Raw genomic sequence first — 23,843 nt, 5'->3', positions numbered from 1 at the left:
TCGGTTAAGCGGCCGACTTCGGCTCAGGTCATGATCTCGTGGTCCGTGAGTTCGAGCCCCACGTCGGGCTCTGTGCTGACAGCTCAGAGCCTGGAGCCTGTTTCAGATTCTGTGTCTCCCTCTCTCTGACCTTCCCCTGTTCATGCTCTGTCTCTCCCTGTCTCAAAAATAAATAAAACATTAAAAAAAACAAACCACTGTATTAAGGAGGTTGAATATTTTCTTGTTTTTCAGCTAATTGTATTCTTAGAATTCACAAATCATCCATTTGTGTTGTATTGTCTTTTTATGGACTTGTGTGTTTGCTTATTTACTGTTTATTTTAGGTGTTGCAAATATTTCTATGTAGAACTTTTTATAAAATATGGCTTTTGGGTTCCTAATATTAAGTAAGGCATTACGAAGCAATAGTCTATAAAATTTGGATCAGCAGCAGCTCTCTTAAGGAGCATGTAGATTAAGCTACATGGAAACATACTATAAAAACAAGGCCTTTTTAAAAGAAGTTTTTATTTAAATTTCAGTTAACATACAATGTTAACATGCAGTTTCAGGTGTACAAGATAGTGATTCAGCACTTTCATACAACACCTGGTGCTCATCACAAGTGCACTCCTTCATCTCTAACACCTATATATCCATCTCCCTCCCACCTTCCCTTTGGCAACCATTAGTTCCCTCTAGTTAAGAGTTTGTTTTTGGTTTGCCTGTCTTTTTTTTCCCCTTCGCTCATTTGTTTTGTTTCTTAAATTCCACATATGAGTGAAATCATATGATATTTGTCTTTCTCTGACGGACTTAATTTCACTTAGGATGGTACTGTCTAGATCCATCCATGTTGTTGCAAACAGCAAGATTTCATTCTTTTTTATGAGCCCATTCTTTTGTAGGACAATTGTCAAACTGAGTTTTGAGATGGAGTGTATAACCTGTTTAATTTCATTTCAGATCAAATTATGAGATAGATGAAAAGCTATACTTTGAGGCCTTTCTGTGTATGTTAATTGGGCTAAAAAAGTGTCTTCTTGCTGCTTCATCCTAGACTATTATATTATAAAACCCATTCATTTAATATTGAGCTTTCCCTTTAAAAAAAATTTTTTTTATTACATTTATTTATTTTTGAGACAGAGATGGAGCACAAGTGGGGGAGGGGCAGAGAGAGAAGGAGACAAAGGATCCAAAGCAGGCTCCAGGCTCTGAGCTGTCAGCACAGAGCCCGATGTGGGGCTCGAACTCACAAACTGCAAGATCATGACCTGAGCCGAAGTCAAACGTCTAATGTCAAAAAATAGTTGCCTCCCCACAATACTAATCATTGGAATGTTACTCAGTAACTTGATTGGGTCTACTAGGTGATCTGTTACATTCTTTTAAACGTAGGCTCTGCATTCATGTGTACAACTAGAATTGTGGTTCTTCATCTTGGCTGTGTAATGGAATTGCCAATGAGCTTTCAAAAAATGGTAATGCATGGGTTCTTTCCTTACACTCGTCCGATGATGTATTTGTTGTGGGGTGTGGCCCAATACAGGTGTTTGAAAGTTCCTCAGATGATTCTAAAATGCTACCCACATTGAGAACCACTTGATCAAAGAATGGAGGATGATAGTGCATTGATATTAAGGCCTCAGCTGGGACAGTTGGCATGTTCAGATTTACTTTTCAGGGCAAAAGCAGGGGGTGCCTGGGTGGCTCAGTCCTGTAAGCGTCCCACTCTTGATTTTGGCTCAGGTCATGATCTCACAGATCTGTGAGATTGAGCTCCGAGTCAGGCTCTGCACTGATGGCACGGAGCCTACTTGAAATTCTTTCTCTCCCTCTCTCTGTCTGCCCCTCCCCTGATTTTGCATGCTCTCTCTCTCTCAAAAAATAAACTTTAAAAAAGTGCAAAAGCAGAACTTTGTAGATACTTTCAAAGCAAACACTTGCTATCACCTTAGAATGTAATTTTCTTCAAATTACTACAGTATTACACTTCTATATTCATATTAGAGTTCTAAATGTATACTCTTTCAGAGCTCTCACAGTTGGAAACTATTTAGAGCAGTAGTTCCTAATTCTGTCTGCATATTACTATCATCTGGGGAATTTTAGGTAAAAAAAATTTGAGTAAGAAATTCACATACCCATGTCCACTCCAGATAATTGAATCAGAATTGCTCTGGTGAAGTTTAAGTATTGATATTTTTAGAGTTCCTAGGGAGATTTTAATACATAGCCCAAATGAGGGACCATTGTTTTAGAGTTTACAGCTAGAGAATATATGAGATTTCAGATTGTGTTAGGTCTTTTCTTGCTTTGTTTATATCTTAAAAAAAAAAAAAAAAAAAACCAAAAAAAAAAACGCCAGTAAGAATAGGATGAAGAGTTATTTCAACCAAGAGCTTGAATTGATGTTCTACACAACTAATCAAGAATTTTGGTAGCATGCATAGGTGATTTCTCTCCTTTTATTAGTCCCCAGCCTAAAGCATTTAAATCAGAATCTTTTAAGGGTGGTACTATAAGCATACATTTTTATAAATTTTTCCTAATATTCAGATCCTATTAATCTGTTTCATCTTGGGTCAAGTCACTTAACCTCTCTAACCTTATCTGTAAAATGTGAGTAATGCCTACCTTATATAAAGTATCGATGTGATGACTAAATCAAATAATAATGTATATAAAGTGCCTGGCATTGAATAATTTCATGTCTGTGTTCTATTCAGCATTGTTCTTTTGACACTTGTACTTTCTTTCCTTTTTTTTATTTATTAACTTGTTTTATTTTTTATTTTTTTAAATTTACATCCAAATTAGTTAGCATATAGTGCAACAATGATTTCAGGAGTAGATCCCTTAGTGCCCCTTACCCATTTAGCCCATCCCCCCTCCCACAACCCCTCCAGTAACCCTCAGTTTGTTCTCCATATTTATGAGTCTCTTCTGTTTTGTCCCCCACCCCCCGTCGTTTTTATATTATTTTTGTTTCCCTTCCCTTATGTTCATCTGTTCTGTCTCTTAAAGTCCTCATATGAGTGAAGTCACATGATTTTTGTCTTTCTCTGACTAATGTCACGTAGCATAATACCCTCCAGTTCCATTTACATAGTTGCAAATGGCAAGATTTCATTCTTTCTGATTGCCGAGTAATACTCCATTGTGTGTGTGTATGCATATATATATACATACATATATATACATCTTCTTTATCCATTCATCCATCGAGGGACATTTGGGCTCTTTCCATACTTTGGCTATTGTCGATAGTGCTGCTATAAACATGGGGGTGCATGTGTCCTTTGAAACAGCACACCTGTATCCCTTTATGCCTAGTGCAATTGCTGGGTCGTAGGGTAGTTTTATTTTTAATTTTTTGAGGAACCTCCATACTGTTTTCCAGAGTGGCTGCCCATTTTCTTTTTAAATGTTTATTTTACTTTGAGGGAGAATGGGGAAAAAGCAGAGGGAGAGAGAAAATCCCAAGCAGGCTCTGCACTGATAGTAGGGCTCGATCTCACGAACTGTTGAGATCATGACCTGAGCCAAAATCAAGAGTCAGATGCTTTAACTAACTGAGCCATGTAAGTGCCCCATTCTTCCCCCCTACCCCCGCCTCATTTTTTTTTACGTAGGCTTCACACCCAGTACAGAACCTGACACAGGCCTTAAATTAACAGATCCAAGATCTGAGCCAAGATTCAGAGTCAAACTTTTTACCTACCGAGCCACCCAGGTACCCCGACACATATAGTACCTTAAACAGTCACAACTCCATTATAGGTGCTCCAGTGTAGGTTAAAAACTTTTACACTTAATATTTAAAAATTATATTTTAATTTACATAAAATTTATACTTTTGGTGTACAGTTCCATGAATTTTGACCAGTGTCTGGAGTTGTGTATCCACTACTACAGTCTACACACAGAACAGTTCCATAGTGGCCCTCTAAAAAATTCCTTCCTGGCACAAAAACAGACACATAGACCAATGGAATAGAATAGAAACCCCAGAACTAGACCCACAAACGTATGGCCAACTCATCTTTGACAAAGCAGGAAAGAACATCCAATGGAAAAAAGACAGCCTCTTTAACAAATGGTGCTGGGAGAACTGGACAGCAACATGCAGAAGGTTGAAACTAGACCACTTTCTCACACCATTCACAAAAATAAACTCAAAATGGATAAAGGACCTGAATGTGAGACAGGAAACCATCAAAACCTTAGAGGAGAAAGCAGGAAAAGACCTCTCTGACCTCAGCCGTAGCAATCTCTTACTCGACACATCCCCAAAGGCAAGGGAATTAAAAGCAAAAGTGAATTACTGGGACCTTATGAAGATAAAAAGCTTCTGCACAGCAAAGGAAACAACCAAGAAAACTAAAAGGCAACCAACGGAATGGGAAAAGATATTTGCAAATGACATATCGGACAAAGGGCTAGTATCCAAAATCTATAAAGAGCTCACCAAACTCCACACCCGAAAAACAAATAACCCAGTGAAGAAATGGGCAGAAAACATGAATAGACACTTCTCTAAAGAAGACATCCGGATGGCCAACAGGCACATGAAAAGATGTTCAGCGTCACTCCTTATCAGGGAAATACAAATCAAAACCACACTCAGGTATCACCTCACGCCAGTCAGAGTGGCCAAAATGAACAAATCAGGAGACTATAGATGCTGGAGAGGATGTGGAGAAACGGGAACCCTCTTGCACTGTTGGTGGGAATGCAAATTGGTGCAGCCGCTCTGGAAAGCAGTGTGGAGGTTCCTCAGAAAATTAAAAATAGACCTACCCTATGACCCAGCAATAGCACTGCTAGGAATTTATCCAAGGGATACAGGAGTACTGATGCATAGGGGCACTTGTACCCCAATGTTCATAGCAGCACTCTCAACAATAGCCAAATTATGGAAAGAGCCTAAATGTCCATCAACTGATGAATGGATAAAGAAATTGTGGTTTATATACACAATGGAATACTACGTGGCAATGAGAAAAAATGAAATATGGCCTTTTGTAGCAACGTGGATGGAACTGGAGAGTGTGATGCTAAGTGAAATAAGCCATACAGAGAAAGACAGATACCATATGGTTTCACTCTTATGTGGATCCTGAGAAACTTAACAGGAACCCATGGGGGAGGGGGAGGAAAAAAGAAAAAAAAAAAAAGAAAAAAAAAAAAAGAGGTTAGAGTGGGAGAGAGCCAAAGCAGAAGAGACTGTTAAAAACTGAGAACAAACTGAGGGTTGATGGGGGGTGGGAGGGAGGAGAGGGTGGGTGATGGGTATTGAGGAGGGCACCTTTTGGGATGAGCACTGGGTGTTGTATGGAAACCAATTTGACAATAAATTTCATATAAAAAAAAAATTCCTTCCTTCTACCCTGTTTGTTCAAACCCTCCCCCACCCTTAATTCCTGGCAGCCAGGGATTTATACGCAATCCTGTAGTTTTACTTTTTCCATGGTGTCATATAAGTGGAATCATACAATATGTAGCCTCTTGAATATGGCTTCTTTCACCTAGAATTTGCATTTTAGATTCTTTCATGTTGTTATATATATAGCCATAGTTCTTTTTATTGCTGAGTAATATTCCATTGTGGACATACCAGTTTGTTGGATCCATTCCCCAGTTGTGGAACATTTGGACTGTTTCCAGTTTTTGCCAGGTATTAATGAAGCGTTGTAAACCTCCTTATATAGGATTTTGGGTGAACATAAGTTATAGGGTAAATTCCTAATGAGATTTTGAGGTTGTAGTAAATATGTGTTTAACCTTATAAGAAATTGTTAAATATTTTCTTGTTGGCTGTATTATTATGCATTCCCATCAGCAGTGTATGAAAGTTCAGTTGTACCACATCCTCTGCAGTACTTTGTATTGTCTGATAGGTTCCTTCTCTCCCCACACATATTCTAGTAGGCTTATTGTGGTGACATTATGGCTTCAATTCCTGTGTTCCAAATAACTAATAATGTTCAGCATCTTTTCTTACTCTTTTTCGTGTCTCTATGTAGATTTTCTTTGATAAAGTGTTCAGATCTTTTACCTACTTTTAAAATAGGGTTTTTGTTTTATTAGGTTTCGGGAGATTTTTAAAATATATGTGTTCTAAATACAAGTTTTTTGTTAAATATGATTTGCATATATTTTCACCTAGCCTCTGGCCTGTCTTTCCATTTTATTAACAGTGTTCTTTCCATTTTAGTGAATTCCAGTTTATCAGTTTTTCTTTTTTTAATTTTTTTTTATCGTTTATTTATTCTTTTTGAGAGAGAGGGAGACAGAATCAAATGCAGGCTCCAGGCTCTGAGCTGTCAGCACAGAGCCTGACGTGGGGTTTGAACCCACGAGCCGTAATCATGACCTGAGCCAAAGTCGGACACTTAACAGGCCACCCATGCACCCCCAGTTTATCAGTTTTTCTTATGGATTGTGCTTTTGTTATCTAAGAACTATTTGCCCAAACCAAGACCACAAAGATTTTCGCCTAGAAGTTATAGTCTTATGATTTACATTTGGGTCTGATCCATTATTAATTTTGTGTAAAGTCTTTAAGGTATAGGTTACAGTTGATTAAAAACAAAATAGATGTCTTAATGTTTATTTATTTTTGAGAGAGACAGAGTGTGAGTGAGGGAGGGGCAGAGAAAGAGAGGGAGACGCAGAAACCGAAGCAGGCTCCAGGCTTTGAGCTGTCAGCACAGAGCCTGAATGAACTGTGAGATCATGACCTGAGCTGAAGTTGGAAGCTTAACTGACTGAGCCACCCAGGTGCCCCTATAGGATGTCTTAATCAGTGTAGGATTGGTTATTTTGAAAAGGTTCCCCCCCAACCCCCCGACCCTTTGAATTGTTTTAGCACCTTTGCAAAATCTCATTTTGCCATATTTGTATGGATCTATTTCTGGCTTCTGTTCCTTTGATTGTTATGTCTATCCTTTTGCCAGTACTGGAGCTTTACAGTATGTTTTGAGATCAGGTGGTATTCTTTCCTTCCCTCCCCTCCTCTCTTCTTAATAATAACACTTTATTTTCAGGTTTTTATTTAAATTCCAGTTAACACAGTGTATCATTTCCCTTGCACCTGAGGAACTTTAGCATTTCATTTAGAACAGGTCTCCTGACAGTGAGTTCTCAGTTTTCTTTTGTCTGAGAATATCTTTGTCTTCAATCCTGAACTTGACTTTCCCTGAATATAGAATTCTAGGCTGACAACTTTTGATATTACCCCACAGGACCCTGAGAGACTGTTCTTTTAAAAAATGCTTCACGCTCAGCCTGAAGCACCATACAAGGTTCAATCCCATGACCTTGGGACCAGAACCTGAGCTGAAATTAAGAGTCGGACACTCAGCCAACTGAGCCGCCCAGGTACCTGGAGACTATTCTTTTTTTTTTTTTTTTTAATTAGTTTTTCTGTTGTTAAATTTCGATAACTCTTACTGATATATCAGTTTCAGTGATTTCTCTGTCATCTCCTTTCTGCTTTTGAGCCTATCCAGTAAACTTTTGTTTTTTAGTTCTAAATTTTCCATTTGGTTCTTTTTTTATAACTTACATTTCTTTCCTAAGAATTTGGTTCATCATTTTAAGGTGTCCATTCTTACCTAATGGATCATGTTTTTAATAGCTGCTTTAGGGGCTCCTGGGTGGCGCAGTCGGTTAAGCGTCCGACTTCAGCCAGGTCACGATCTCGCGGTCCGTGAGTTCGAGCCCAAGCCCCGCGTCAGGCTCTGGGCTGATGGCTCAGAGCCTGGAGCCCGTTTCCGATTCTGTGTCTCCCTCTCTCTCTGCCCCTCCCCCGTTCATGCTCTGTCTCTCTCTGTCCCAAAAATAAATAAACGTTGAAAAAAAAAATTTTTTTTTTAATTAAAAAAAAAAATAGCTGCTTTAAAAGTCTTTGGTATTTCTGGGGTGCCTGGGTGGCTCACTCGGTTGACCACCCAACTCTTAATTTCGGCTCCGATCATCATCTCAAGGTCATGGGATCGAGCCCCACATCGGGCTTGGTATGGAACATGGAACCTGCTTGGGATTCTCTCTCTCCCCTTCTCTCTGTGCCCCTCCCCTGCTTTTGCTCTCTTTTTCTAAATAAATACATAAACATAAGAAAAAAATTTAAAGGCTTTGGTATTTCAAATATTTGGGTTATCTTGGGGTTAGCATCTATTAGTTGTCTTCTCCCTTGAGAATTGGTCACATTTTTGTTGTTCTTGCTATGTCTGTTAACTTTTGGATTCTATCCTGGGTATTTTGAATATTTTGTTGTGAGATTCTGCATCCTGTTAAAATCCTTTAGGGAGATGAGGATTTTTTATTTGTTCTAGTAAAGAGGTAAGTCCAATTGGGTTATGACTGCATATTCTTTCTCAGTGTATATAGGCAGTTTTTCCATTATCTGTTCAGTTTTCAAAGCCCTTGCTGCGTTGAGTTTGCGCCTCCCTTTCCCACTTAGGTTGATCTAGGACTTGGGCAGTTATATATACCATAATGCACCATAGCTCTATTCTAAAATCCTCTCCTGTAATTGCCGTGTTCCACATATACATAGCTTGTAATTGAGCCCAGGACTTGGTTCATTTGCAGATTTAAGGATCACTTCTCCATCTTTCTCTTCTCAGTGATTTCCCCTACACTGTTGACTCCCAGAGGCCCTTCATTCCTCTAGCCTGAAGCTTGGAGTTCTCTAGCTTTTAGTTTCTTACCTGTGCCTTGAGATGAAGTGGCAAGAGAAAAAAGAAAAGAATAGGGATTTCCACTCCCCCTCCCCCCTTTCAGGGCCCTCTTCCTTATTCTTCTGTTCAGAGCAGTAGGTTTCTCTTGTCATTCTGGAGCAGTGGAGTTTCATGGTTGCAGCAGGCCTCAGGGCAGGACCTAGAGAAACAAAAGAAGGAAAAAAAAAAAAAGTATTCTCCCTACCTTAGTAGTAGCCTTTTGCCATAACCCTCTAGCCAAAATGATGCAATCCTCTTAGTGTTAGATGCTCATGCCTGCTATACAGTTTCTCTATTTGGCCCACCCATGGGTCAAAGCCAGGAAATAAAGGTTAAAAAACAAACAGGATATTCACCACCACCTTATTTGTTCTTCACTTCCCTCCCCAATCTGCTTGCTGTTGTTTAATTTTAAGAGTATTTTGTCCAATTTTTAGTTGTAATCAGTTGGGGGGGAGAGAGAGACGCTATAGTGAGCTTATTATTCCATCTTGGCCAGGACCAGAAGTCAGACTGTTTTGTTTTTAAATAAGTTAACATTACTGATGTATAACTATATGACTAAATATACCCATTTAAAAAAAAAAACTTTTAAATGTTTATTTTTGAGACAGAGACAGAGCGTGAGCAAGGGAGGAAGGGCAGAGAGGGAGTGAGACACAGAATCTGAAGCAGGCTCTGGGCTCTGCACTGTCAGCACAGATAGTCATAGACATATGACTAGTAAATGATATCTTTAATGTTCCTTTTGGGTTCTATTACATGGAATAACTGAAAGAATATTAGATTCAGATTGTCTTAGGCTAGAAGTCACAACTATTCCACTTAACTGGATAATATTGGGTAATTTTTATAATCTCCAAAGATTCTAATCATAGTTTTTGCATATTTAAAATGGCAGATAAGTATATTTACCTTAGAGCTTTGAGAATTAAATGAGGTATATAAAGTACCTTCTACAGGGCCTCACATTATATGTTCATAGATTCACATTATATGTTATTCCCCCATTACCTTTCCTTATATGTAGTGCACATAAATGATCTGAGCCACCTACACTGAAATAGTGAACCAAAAATTATTAGTTAGTATTGTGAAATATTTCCTGTCCCATAGCATAGACCCTCGCAGAATATAGGTATTTTGGCGTTATCATGCCACTGTGGTTTAGATGAATTTTTTTAGTCTGTCCTTTTGGGAAAAACTTTTGAGCATGTACCTTTAATATAATACACACATTACTGAACAAACACATACACACCTACACAGGAATTTTTGAAAGATGAGCTAAAAAAATAGAAAAGTTGTCATGTTTTCTTCCCTGGGGAACTGCTGGTCTATTTCTGAGTCCCTTGGATCATGAGCACATTTGGTCCTGTCCTGCCCCAAACCTATTAAGTAGAACTATGGAGGTGGAACCTAGGGATCTGTATTTTAACAGAACTTTCCATAGTAATTTTGGATGAATCAGTAACAGGTTTGGGAACCTCTGGATAGAAGTTTCTGATACTGAAACTCAAGCACAGAAAAGACACTATTGCAACATCAAGTCAGAGAGGGCATTTGTTCCCCTCTCCCTTTTTTCTGTTTGCAAGTCGAGACTCAACACCTCCTGAAACATTTTTCTCTAAGCATTCTGTCTAGTGGCAGAGAATACAGTATATTGGGTGCCACAAAATTACAGTCACACAGTTCTCATCGGCACTTCTAGACTTCATTCTCCCAATTGATAGGATTACCACTTTTATTTTTCATATGTCTAAACCTAAATGAATAACTGTTTTAATTGTAGGCAAATCCTATTGTGGAAACCTGTTTCCAAACAAGAGTTGAGTTGGGGTTTTTTTGGAGGGGGGGGGGGAGTTAATAAATTGTTGGATCACATTTCTGAGAGAGCTGGACACAACAATGTATATTCTGTACAAACAAACATAACATAGGATCAGTTAATAGGTCCCCCCCCCACATATTAACTCTTGTAAAGTGGTGGAGTCTGTTAAATGCTGTGTTAAAGGAGGATTCTGGAGGAGTCTGGACCCAAGAAGCAAGGAGTACCTAAATGGATTAGCAACATGTGCCTAGAGTGGGTGAATGAGAGAGTTAACATGTCTGCATCTTTGGCTTTTTTGGAGGGTATTGAATGTTATGTGAATTTCTCTGTGACAAATGGTATTGTTGAGAATAATTGATACAGATTTCTTTCATGACAATATTTTTATACAAGATTACTTTTTAATTAAATTAGTGGCTAACTAAAACTCTGGTCTAACTATGGTGACACAAAATAATTTTATACAGAGATTCTTTTTGAAATGTTACTTGATGTAATAAAATTGTACTGTGACCTACAAACAAACAGATTGAGGTTTGAGTTACATCTCTGACATTGTAACTAGAGTTTTAAGTTAAAATTCTGTACCCAAATAGTAACCTGACTAGTTTCATGAGAAATGGAAATAAATGTTAATAAAAATAAATGACAGCATTAAACAGTAGGACAGTAAATTTTGGGTTTATTTCATGGTGTTAGCCTTTCTTTTCAGAAATGAAACAGCATCCTCGGATTATATTCTCTAAATTATTACACAGTACAGGTATTTTGTCTTTTTCATTAAATATCTCTGAAGGACTTTCTGACTTATAAATGGTTTCTACTCAAGGTGTTAGAAATTTTATTGAATAGAAATTTTGTCAATTAACAGTGTGACAGTCTGCTAAATCTTAATTGCAGAAATCAGTGAATTTTAATTAGTGCTTGATTTAATACAGTAAATTTTCAGTTTCTTTTTGGCTTATTTTGAATTCTGCTTTAGAATCCCATAGAAACCTGACAAATTAGTATGGCAAACTATTTTTAAATTGCTTTGATCTTACAATTAAATTTTATATTTTCTTTGTAGAATAAAGAAAAATCTTAGGAAAGGAAATTTGGGTGGGATGAAATTTAAATTCAACCTAAAAATTCACTTAAGTACTATTACCTTAAAATAACTTTTTTTCCCCCCTTCTTTAGAATCCAGCAACTATCACAAGAATACTCCTTAGCCACTTCAATTGGGATAAAGAGAAGCTAATGGAAAGGTAAGGAACTATACTGTCAGCTTTGTTCTTACAAATAACACAGAAAGCCTGTCGAACTGAATTTATAAGAGGCAGATAAGGAATTGATTTATATACCAGTATGTGCTTTAATTTCTTGCATTCCTTGTGTAAATTTTACAGTAAACTTAGTGTTAGGGAACTCAGGCTCATTGTTCCTTCTTTTATTATGGAGGTGAGGGGGCTCTCCTTCAGTATCTTCTAAATTACATCCTCTTGAGTACTGAGAACTAAAAATGAGTTTTAAAAAACCTCTTAGGGGGCACCTGGCTGGCTCATTCAGTGGAGCTTGTGGCTCTTGATCTCAGGTTCCTGAGTTCAAACCTCACGTTGGGTATGGAGCCTATTTAAAATAATAAAAGAAAAGAAAACACATTAAAAAAAGCCCTTGATACAGCCTTCAAACATAATTTATATCTTCCATTAATTAAAAATTTCTTGTCCATAAAACTTTATATCTATGTTAAGCATATTAATGACCTTTATTCAGTAAAAATGAAGAAGTTGCTCAGGGTATCCTGACCATCAAAATAGCTGTTTGGACTCTTTCTCTGGTTTCAGGCAAGATTATATTCCAGTGAGTATTTTTTATATTTTCTCTCTGAAAATGTTTCTGGTTCTAGAAGGGAGGAAATTGCAGGGACTAGAGAAGGACAATATTAATGCCATTCTTAATCTTTTTTTCTTCCTTGGATTGTAAATTAGCACTTGTTAAGGTGGTAGGGTGAAAGCTTGTATTTATTCTATCAGCCATATTCTTCGGTTTAAAATTAACAATCCTAATTTTAATAAAAAATTACAACTAGTTGTTGGGAGTTGAGAACCCAGATATTATGATAAATAAATGGAAAGTATTTCCCATTTGATTTTAAAATTGAAAGAATTTTGCAAAACAGATAATAAATAAGAACATTACTCACTTTCTCACATCTTGTGCCCCAACTACAATTTAATGGTAACAAATAATAGTTATCAATTATTGAGCCCTTTGTGCCAGGCATTATTTCATTTAATCCTTCTTATAGCTTTATTAAGGGGCTAGAAACTATTATCTCCACTTAACTGATACAAAAACTAAGGTTTAGGGCTTAATATATTTATCTCAGTTTTGTAACACAAGGAGTTAGCACTCCCACCTCAGGTTTATTGGACTCCAGAATTGCTTATGTTCTTCAACATATGCTATATAGCTTTCCCAAGGTTCATGAAGAATAAAATGCCTCCTCAGTGTGATTGCCTGCACTGTCCCTGCTGGGTCTGACTACCCTTTTTGAAGTCAGTGGTATTTTTTAACTTTGGTAACGTTTGTTTTCTGACTTATTTTATGACACTTCTATTTGGAAAAGGAGTTTTCATTATTTACATCTGATCTTCTAGTGAATGAGACTTACAGTTTCTTATTTCTCCAAAGACATTCTGAATTTTCTCCTGTAACACTATTGATACTGCTGAAAGCATTTTTCAATTAAATACTGTACTTAACATGTGGTAAGTATGAATTAAAAAGTAGGCAGCTTCTTGGAAACTTCTGTGTGTGTGAACTCTTCAGTTCCTTTTTGTAATTTCAGTTTTTTATATATTCTGAAGATATGTTATTGGATATTTATAATATCTTTAAATAGTGTTTTAAAATGAATATCCAGTATCTTTTTCTCATTTAATGAGTTTCACATTATACTCTACGTTTGATATTAGCACTGACACACTTTTAGATATAATTACTCCCATGTCAGATGTGCTTTATATTTATTATGTTTTCTATTTGTTTATTTTATTGGTTTGATCAACCCCCCCCCCCCCCCCCCCCGTAGTTTCAGAGTTACTCATTTTATTTCAGTTTTTCTAGTGGCCACCTTTACAGGCAATTTTGCTCTCATATATTTAACTGGTGTTTGTTTGTTTTGGCTGATTAGTTTCTTGCATCCTACTATTTTCTCCAAATTTATCCTTTTTCTCTCCAGAATATATCTTTAGTCATTTAAATCATTTCATATGTGCTAAATTTTTAAGGGCTCTAAGAGAATCTTTTAATATTCTGAAATTTTGTAGATTTTGAAAGCATGTCCAGTTGGGACCTTTAAGTCTGAGAACTAATTTTTTTGGTTCGGGGAAATTCCTGGCTATTATTTCTTTAGTATTATCTTTTTTATATTCTCCTGATGCTTTCTGGAATTCCTGTTAGTCACATGTTGAAATTTCTGGATCTTCGTTTGAAGTTTAACTTTTTTCAAAATGTTTCTTCTGTGCTTGTCATCTTTGTCTTTCTACTCTGGTGTGTGAAGTTCCTCAGGTTTATCTTTATTTATTTCACTAACTTGCTTTTCTTTTTGTACCCATTCTGCTATTTAGCCATCTTAAATTGTTTATTTCAACAGTATCCAACTTATTTAATAACTTTATTCTTGTTTTGAGGTGCCTCAGTTTCCCATATCTCCCTTGGCACGTAACTTGTCTTAAAATAATGTGTTTTCTTCTAGACCGTTCATCAGTAAACAGAGAGGATTTAAAATATGTATTGGTATTTGGTACATTTCAGAGTATATTATTTTCAAATTGGTCAAATTTAGGCTATAATGAATTCCGGTAAAAATTGATATGCATTTTATTTTCATACTTTCAAACAATTCTTATTATCCAAAAATGATTATAACTACACAGTGAAAGTACAAATATAGGAGGATATGGCTGAAGAGATACAGGGGAATTTATAGGCTTTGTATCTTTATAAGAGAAAAAGAGGTAGAAAACAAACTAAGCATTTGAAATAGGAACTTAGAAAACCACAAAAAGAGAGCAGCATAGATAGAGATAAAAGCAACATAAATGAAATAGGGAACAAAAATATTTTTTGAAATGGATTTTTTAAAAGGGACATATCAAGAGTATGAGAAGCAAACCACAGACTTGAAGAAAATATTTGTGAAAGACCTCTGATAAATACTGTTAACCAAAATATACAAAGAATTCTTAAAACTCAGTAATAATTAAAAAAAAAGTTTGAAATGGGCAAAAATCTGAATAGACATCACAGTAAGGAGGATATAGATGTTAAATAAGCTAATATGAAGAGATACTCAACATCGTATATCATTAGGGCATTGCCAATTAAAATGAGATACCACTGCATACCTATTAGAATGGCTAAAATCCACAACACTGACACTACTAAATACTGATGAGGTTGTGGAGCAACGAGAACTCTCATTGCTGGTTGGGATGCAAAATGGCATAGCCCCTCTGCTTCCTGTTTGACAGTTTCTTACAAAACTAAGCATGTTCTTACCATAGGATCCAGTAGTCACACTTTTTGTGTTTACCCAAATGAGTTGAAAACTTGCGTCCACACAAAAACCTGCACTTGAATATTCATCATTGCTAAAACTTGGAAGCAATCAGATGTCCTTCAGTTGGTGGGTGGATGAATAAACTGTGGTATACATCCAGACAATTGAATATTATTTAATGCTAAAGAGAAATAAGCCATGAAGTCATGAAAAGACATGGAGAAACCTTAAATGCAAGAAGCCAATCTGAAAAGGCTACATACTGTATGATTCCAACCATATGACATTTTGGAAAAGGCAAAACTGTGGAGACCAGTAAAATCAGTGCTTGCCAGGAGATGGGGAAGGGAAGGATGGATACGTGGAGCAAAAAGGATTTTTAGGGCAATGAAACTACTCTGTATGAAACTGTTAAGGTGGGTACATGTCATTGTACATTTTTCCAAACCCATAAGATGTACATACAACACAAAAGTGAACCCTAATGTGATCTATGGACTTTGATAATGATGTGTTGATGTAGGTACATTGATTCTATCAGATGCCACTCCAATGTGAGATGTTGCTAGTGGACCAGCTTGTGCGTGTGTGGGGGTAAAGGGTATATGGGAATGCTTTGTACTTAATCCTCAGTTTTGCTGTGAGTTAAAACTGCTCTCAAAAAGTTAAAGCTATTTTGAAAAGGGTTAGGAAATAAACTATTGGTAAATGTGATGGGGACTAGGGAAGAGGGCACAAATAAACATTGGGAATAATTCATAATTACAGATGGGAAAAATATTTCAAAGTTATAACTGAAAACTGTATGCTACTTTTACCAATATATTTGAAAGCTTAGAAATGGAAATTACTTAAATTGCTCCATAAGAAGTAGTAAAATAACCACGGAAGAATGTAGTAAATATACCAAAAGATCCCTCTACTTCTCCAAAAAACACTACATGATTTTATGGTCAAGTTCTATCTAATAAACCATCAAGGAACTGCCAGTTTCTATTGAAAATTATTTCAGGACATAGAAAAAGATAGGACATTATTAATTCCTGTTAGCCAAATCAGAATAACCCTTGTTACAAAATTTTACAAAGACAGCATAGGAAAGCTGTCTTTAGTATGAACATAGCTGTTGAATTCATAAATAAAATAACAGTTAAATTGGAAGAATTAATGGTCTAGTAGGATTTCTCTTAGGAATGCAAAAACAGGTCACCATTGGGGAGAAAACTCATCTATAGCACTTACTAATTTAATTTAAAACAGGTTAGCAAAGGGAAACCAAAAGGAAATTATAATAAATGTTAGGAATGCATTTAATACATTGTGCATTTACCCATGAGTTAGAAGAAAACAATTTGTAGGGGCGCTCGGCTAGCTCAGTCGGTAGAGCATTTGACTTTTTTAAATCTCAGAGTCATGAGTTCAAGCCCCATGTCGGGCTTGAAATTGAAAGAGAGAGAGAGAGAGAAAGAAAGAAAGAAAACAATTTCTAGCAAACTAGGAAGGTATTAATAAAGAATATCAACTAATCATCAATAGCAGAATTATCCTTAATTTTGAAACATTGGAAGGATGTCCATTAAAACCAAACAAGGTTACTGGCTGTTACCAGCATTTAAATGAACTGGAAGTTCTGATAAGTAAAATAATACATGGAAAATTAAATAAGTGGTATAAAGATTGGGGAATGGGACGATTATGGGTTATTTTTAGATTCTTCTTTATACTTTTATGTATGCTGTGAACTTTCTTCAATAACCACAGAAAAGCATTATAATAACAAGATAACCGGGGCGCCTGGGTGGCTCAGTCGGTTAAGCGTCCGATTTTGGCTCAGGTCATGATCTCGCGGTCCGTGAGTTCGAGCCCTGCGTCGGGCTCTGTGCTGACAGCACAGAGCCTGGAGCCTGTTTCCAATTCTGTGTCTCCCTCTCTCTCTCTCATACTCCCCCACTCATGCTCTGTCTCTCTCTGTCTCAAAAATAAATAAACGTTAAAAAAATTTTTTATAATAACAAGATAACGGATTCAGAAAATAAGCACTCTTTTTTTTTTTTTTTAAGCTTATTTATTTTGAGAGAGAGAGAGCAGACAGCAGCAATCAGAAGAGGGGCAGAGAGAGAGAATCCCAAGTTTCTACATGGTCAGTGCGGAGCTCAAACCCATAAACTGTGAGATCGTGACCTGAGCCAAAATCAAGAGTTAGATGCTCAACTGACTGAGCCACCCAGATGCCCCAACGCTAATTTGTATAAAAACATTTATTTAAAAAAAGGAGAAATTTTTGTCGACAGTATAATCATCTATTTATGAAATCCCAAAGAATCAACTGATAAACTATTAAAGTGGTTGCACATTAGAATCCCTGAGAACTTTAAAAAACACCAATGCCTAGGCCCCTTTCCATGCCTTCTCCTTCACCTTCCCTTAATACCCTTGGAAAGTGAAAAGAAACCCAGAATGTAAGGAAATACAGTTTCAGTGACACTGTGCACCTTCCTGTCTTTGAGTATAAAAATGAAGATGGCTTGTATGTCGATCTTGTAACAATTTAGGTTCCCCATAATCATAGGTTAGACAATATGGCCAATAATTTTGTTACATAGCATTAAAAAAAATCTTGCTTCCCGCTTAGTAACACAGAATATATTCAAGTATCTTTTCTATTCATTTTGACATACTGAAAGATAAATCTTATCCTAGTCGAAATTGTGAAGTACTTTAAATTCTGTCCTCTCTGTTGTCATTTTTCATTTCCATATACCAAACATACCAATTTTTTGTTTGTTTATTCATTAGGGAGCCCTAGTCATTGCCCTGGAGGAGGATCTTATGGTCTAGTGAGAGCCACAGAGGTATAAATAGATTCTTGCCAATAATTCTTCTTATTTTGCTCCCAGATGTGTAGTCCATGGTTTAAACAAATTTGTCCTGACCCTAAAAACAAGTAATTTATTCCTTTCAAAAATACATTTTGGTAAAGGGTGAGGAAGGGCTAATGGAGAAGGGATGATTTATATTTTTTGGTGTCATCTTTTATCTCTCATAGCAGCTTTCCAGACCTTTGCCATTTTCTTTCTTACCCAGCCTTCTGCATTTTTACTCTGTAGATTAATTTCTCTTCTGTTACATAAATAGAATTTTTTCTGTTCACTAGATTTCTTCCTATGCTTCTCCAGGTAAAGCAGAACAGCAAATCAGAGAATCAGAAGTGCAGCAACAACTATATCTGCCCTTCTACTTCTTTAGAAGGCTAACCTTTCCATCTGGGCTTTGATTTTATCATAATTTTTGTGGGATGTTGCTTCCATTATTTCATCTGTCATATCTTGAGCCTTTTCCATTCCTGTTATCATTGAGGGTTTTTAGTTGTAAACAAACTTGAAGAGAATAAGTGAAAACAACATTAAAGATTGCGAATCCTCCATGAAGGCTGTGCATCCAGGAAGTGTCCAAATCACAGCATCAAACTGTTTTAGTGAACATGCTGTTGCCATTGGACACAGGCGTCACAGCTCATATCATCATATTGGGCATGTGATATCACAATTCATATTTCTGCTCTTTCAGCCTCTGAAAGCTGGATATATCCTTACCCTTTTGAAAGAATGAATTCTTCATTGAGTCTTCTTCAGGCACTATGCTTTTTGTAAACTATAGGTTACCCAGCTCCTGGTAGGCATGAATCCTTTAGCAGGAGAGACTATGAAAATGAGTTGGTTTTTTCCCTTTCTTTTTATGACAAGGCTTTTTTTGTTTTAGATTTTTAAAATTATTGTAGCTATTGAAATATAGTTTAAATACAATGTGATGTTAGTTTCAGGTGTATAGCATAGTAATTCAATAATTGTATACATTACTCAGTGCTTATTATGATGTCACCATATAATGTTATTATAATATTGTTGACTGTATTCCCTGTTGCTGTACTTTTTATCTCTGTGATTTACTTGTTCTATAACCAGAAGTTTGTACCTCTTAATCCCCTTCACCTATTTTGCCCATTCTCCCCACCCGCCTCCCCTGACAAGACATTTAAAAAGCCAGCTTCTGTTTGCCTTTGTTATTTTCTCTTTATTTCTGTATCTTTATTTCTATTCTCATATTACACTTTAGTAGTACACAACTTTTAAAATGTCACCAAATTCATTTTTGTGTTGACTCAACCTTGCATCTGTTTCCTTTGTCTGACATGGGGCTTCTGTGGATGTGTACGTAGGCTTTTAGCTGTAAAGCCCTAGGGAGCACTTTGGGAATTGTACTGTCGTTGGCCCATGCCTGACATGCCTTTCTCTTTATCCTTTTTCCTAATTGTTCTTTAAAACCCAACTTAAGGGGCGCCTGGGTGGCGCAGTCGGTTAAGCGTCCGACTTCAGCCAGGTCACGATCTCGCGGTCCGTGGGTTCGAGCCCCGCGTCAGGCTCTGGGCTGATGGCTCAGAGCCTGGAGCCTGTTTCTGATTCTGTGTCTCCCTCTCTCTCTGCCCCTCCCCCGTTCATGCTCTGTCTCTCTCTGTCCCAAAAAAAAAAATAAATAAATAAACGTTGAAAAAAAAAAAATTAAAACCCAACTTAAGCTTTACTTCTAAGATTACTTTTTTTCTCAAAAAATTAATCACTTCTTCTGTTGCATTTTTAAATGTATTTGATTTAATATTTCAACACTTCCATTAGAGTTGTTTGGGCATAAAAACTATCTTATTCGTCTTTCATTGCTAGTGCATAACAGAACTCCTAATCTGTAGTCAGTATTTAGTAAATATTGTAATTCAACCACTTGTAGGTTTTATTTTTTGTAATATGTATGTAATTTCTGAAAATTATGACATGCATGTAAATCAGATATTAGTATGTCAGGAGCTAGAGACATAACCCCCAAGTCAAACTCCTTTAGAGTTGATAACAAATACAAAATCAGGATCTCCTCTATAAGGTGTGTGTTAATGAGTTAACTGGCATTTTTGAGGAGAGGGGAAATATAGGTGGTCTTTGACTTACTACTTTTTTTTTTTTTTTTTTTTTAATTTTTTTTTTTCAACGTTTATTTCTTTTTGGGACAGAGAGAGACAGAGCATGAACGGGGGAGGGGCAGAGAGAGAGGGAGACACAGAATCGGAAACAGGCTCCAGGCTCTGAGCCATCAGCCCAGAGCCTGATGCGGGGCTCGAACTCACGGACCGCGAGATCGTGACCTGGCTGAAGTCGGACGCTCAACCGACTGCGCCACCCAGGCGCCCCTGACTTACTACTTTTAATGGGCAGGTGTAATCAAAGAATCTTGAAGACTGATTTCAGTGCAGACTACGTAGCAAATAACTTTCTGGTTTTCATTCTGAAGGATTAACACCATTTAGTGAATAGGTACTAGAACCAGCACTTGTATGTTTATTATGATGGTATGGAACTTTCCTTATTAGCTGCATCACTAATGATACATTGTTTCACAGTTAACTTTTGGGATGTGAAAATAAATTTGGTTTATCAGAAAGCAGGCTTTTGTGATGGCATTCTTCACTCTTCTATATTATAGTGATTTTTTTACTATTTAAACAGTTTAAGTGTTATTGCGGAGCATGTATGGAAAGAGGCAAATGTACCATCTTGCTATATACTATAGCGGTTAATGGGATCTCTGCTCTACCATCTCCTAGCTGAATGAACTTGGAGCAATTTCCTCCATTAGTGACTTCACCTGAAGTTACTGTGTTGTCCCTGTCTTGCTACTTATCTTACTACTTCATACATTTCAAGAATGTTTTTGAACATCAGTTGAGTAGGAGACATTGAATGATGAAGAACATCAAAGAGCAGTGTGTCATACACCATTTTTTACCCTTAAGGTACTTAGAGATAATGTTTTAAGGGAACACATAAAAGGTTATTTCTCGCTCAGGTAGGAAAGGATTTATTGATGAGATGTCATTTGATTGGACTTGGGAGGGCAGGTGACATGGGAACCTGGGCATGAATTTGGCCTTTTATTCCTATTAAGTGGAAAGCTTTGAAGGTTGTTTTATGGAGAAATGTGATAAAAGGGCATTAGTGCAGGAAAAAAATTGGTGATAATATGAGCTGATTATCCATCAGCAGGATGACCCATTGGAAAACTATTTTAATATTCTAAGTAAAAGGGAAATGTTGGCTTGACTTAGGATGGTGATGGTTAATTGAATGCAAAGTATAGATGGAAGAGATGTTCAGGGGGAGTTTTAACTGTGACAGAGAATATACAAGGCTCTAGGAAACTTCTGGTAATTTGGACCATTCTATCTACTAAATACAATAGAGAAATCTGTGTGATATTGGAACATCTTAAAAGTTAAGAAAATCAAAAAATAAATTAAAAAAACAAAAATCAAAAAAATCAAAAAATTAGTAAAATAGGAATAAGAGAGTATGGAAATCTAGAGAGATGAGCCAAGCATTCCAGTCTGCTTTGCCCTGGAAGTATGTTCTGATCTAGAAGAGGTAGCTGAGAGACTGAGCTGTGATTTTTGTTGGCCCTTTGCTTGGGGAGAGGGGGGGAAGTGGGGAAAATGTTAGAGTCTTAGGCCCACTTAGGCATGAGGATAAGGTAGGGGCACTTGGGTAGCTCATTCGGTTGAGCATCTGACTCTTGATTTCTCCTTAGGTCATGCTCTCGCAGTTTGTGGGTTTGAGCCCCGTGAGAGGCTCTGTACTGACAGTGCAGAGCTTGCTTGAGATTCTTTGTCTCTGCCCCTCCCCTGCGTGTGTTTTCTCTCTCTCTCCCTCTCTCTCTCTCTCTCTCTCTCTCTCTCTCTTTCTCTCTCTCTCTGTCTCTCAAATAAGTAAACTGAAAACAAGAAAAAAGAATTTCTGGAAGAATGAGGATTAGGTAAACCAGCTCTTCTGAAGATTGAAGATAATAATCATGTCATCTGGGTGGTCCAGACAACTTTAAGCCTTGAATATGGATTAAGTTGGTCCTAGACTATTAATGTATCCAGGCACTTGACAGAAGCAAATATAAATCTTTTCTGGGGAAAGAACATTAAGCTCTCAAGCTATAACAAAATAAGCAAAATTCACTCAGTGAATTAATTTTAACAGTACATTGGACAAAGCTAACGAGACGTTTAGTTTGCTAAAAGATCAAACCACTATCTAAATTAAGTACATACACTAAAAGATGGAAAATACAGAAGGAAAGTTAAGAAACATAGAGGATATAATGAGAAGATCTCATTTAGTTTTAGGAGAGAATGGCCCAGAGGCAATATATGAAGATATAATGGCTGATAATGTTCCAGATTGGTAAAAGAAAAACATGCCACAGAATTTAAGAAACCTAACAGTTCCCATGCATAATAAATAATATTTAATTGATTCTAAGATATTTTAATGTGTTTGAAATTTGAATACATCTTTCAATTGATGGCACTTTACAGTCCAACAATATTGAAATATTGACTTATGTGAAAATTTTCCCCTCATCACTTTCTGGTAAGATCACAAAATTTCAGCACCAAAACATTTTAGATTTCATGAAATATGGTAAAAAATCCATATTTTGGGTGGGGGGAAATGCACGTTTTAAAACATCATAGTACAACTATAGAAACAACAGCAAAAATAGATAATCATAAAAGCAATAAAATACAAGGCAGATTACTTTCAAAAAGCAAATATTTGTGTATATATAATGTATATAGAGAAAAAATATAGAAAGCATACATTATGTATTTTTTTTTTAATTTTTTTTTAATGTTTATTATTTTTGAGAGAGAGACAGAGACAGCAAGCAGGGGAGGGGCAGAGAGAGAGGGAGACACAGAATCGGAAGCAGGCTCCAGGCTTCGAGCCATCAGCCCAGAGCCCGACGCGGGGCTCGAACTCACGGACCGCGAGATCGTGACCTGAGCCGAAGGCAGCCGCTCAACCGACTGAGCCACCCAGGCGCCCCTATTATGTATTCTTTTAGAGGACAGCTGACTTCTTAACAGCAACAGTGGAAGTGATAGTAAGATGGATATCTCAGTATGTTGAAAGATAGTAAATGCCAATTTAGAATACTGTGTTCATGGAAAATATTTTCATAAACAGTACTATCTTTTAATTAATATAAACACCTTTATATTGTAACTAGTCTCTGTATTTTTTTAAGTCAACATTTTAAGTTCTGTCCATGTTGAAGTTTTGAATATTAATAATTGTTATTTAATCAACTGTTTGAATATTAAGGGAAAAAATTGGGGAATGCGATTGAGTTGTGCTCAAGAGTAGAGTGTATAACCTTAAATGCATATATAAGGAAAGCAGTGAACTAAGCTTTCATATCGAGTCTCAAGTAATGAGCTAGATGTATCAAGATAGAAAACAAGCAACATAATAAATTTAGAGAAATTACAAGAAGAAATAACAGAGAGCAGAATTTAATAAAATAGAAAAGAAACCTATAGTAAAGGGGATCAAACCAAAAGATTAAAAAAAAAAAAATGACAACATTGACACCTTGTTGAGATTAATGAAGAAAAAGGCACAAATAACTAATATCAGAAATGAAAAAGAATGTCCCTTTAGGGTGTGCCTGGGTGGTTCAGTTGGTTAAGAGTCCAACTTCGGCTCAGGTCATGATCTCCTGGTTCATGAACTTGAGCCCCGTGTTAGGCTCTCTGCTGTCAGTGCAGAGCTCACTTCGGATCCTCTGTCTCCCTCTCTCTCTGCCCTTACCCCATTTGCATGCTCGCTCTCGCTAGCGCGCGCTCTTTCTCTCTCTCTCTCTCTCTCTC

The 23,843-nt window shown here is 36.8% G+C and overlaps 1 protein-coding gene across 1 annotated transcript in view; it reads left to right on the top strand.

Annotated features, from left to right (window-relative positions):
- The window catches only part of ARIH1 (ariadne RBR E3 ubiquitin protein ligase 1), a 124,837-nt gene that overhangs the window by 37,219 nt on the left and 63,775 nt on the right, over positions 1 to 23,843 (top strand). Inside the window, exon 2 of the mRNA XM_045449160.1 lies at positions 11,728 to 11,795. Coding sequence (XP_045305116.1) covers positions 11,728 to 11,795 — 68 coding nt within the window. The remainder of the gene's footprint in view (positions 1 to 11,727; positions 11,796 to 23,843) is intronic.

This window comes from Leopardus geoffroyi, chromosome B3, assembly GCF_018350155.1.
Source record: "Leopardus geoffroyi isolate Oge1 chromosome B3, O.geoffroyi_Oge1_pat1.0, whole genome shotgun sequence".
NCBI lineage: Eukaryota > Metazoa > Chordata > Mammalia > Carnivora > Felidae > Leopardus > Leopardus geoffroyi.
This window is presented reverse-complemented; position numbering and strand designations above follow the sequence as displayed.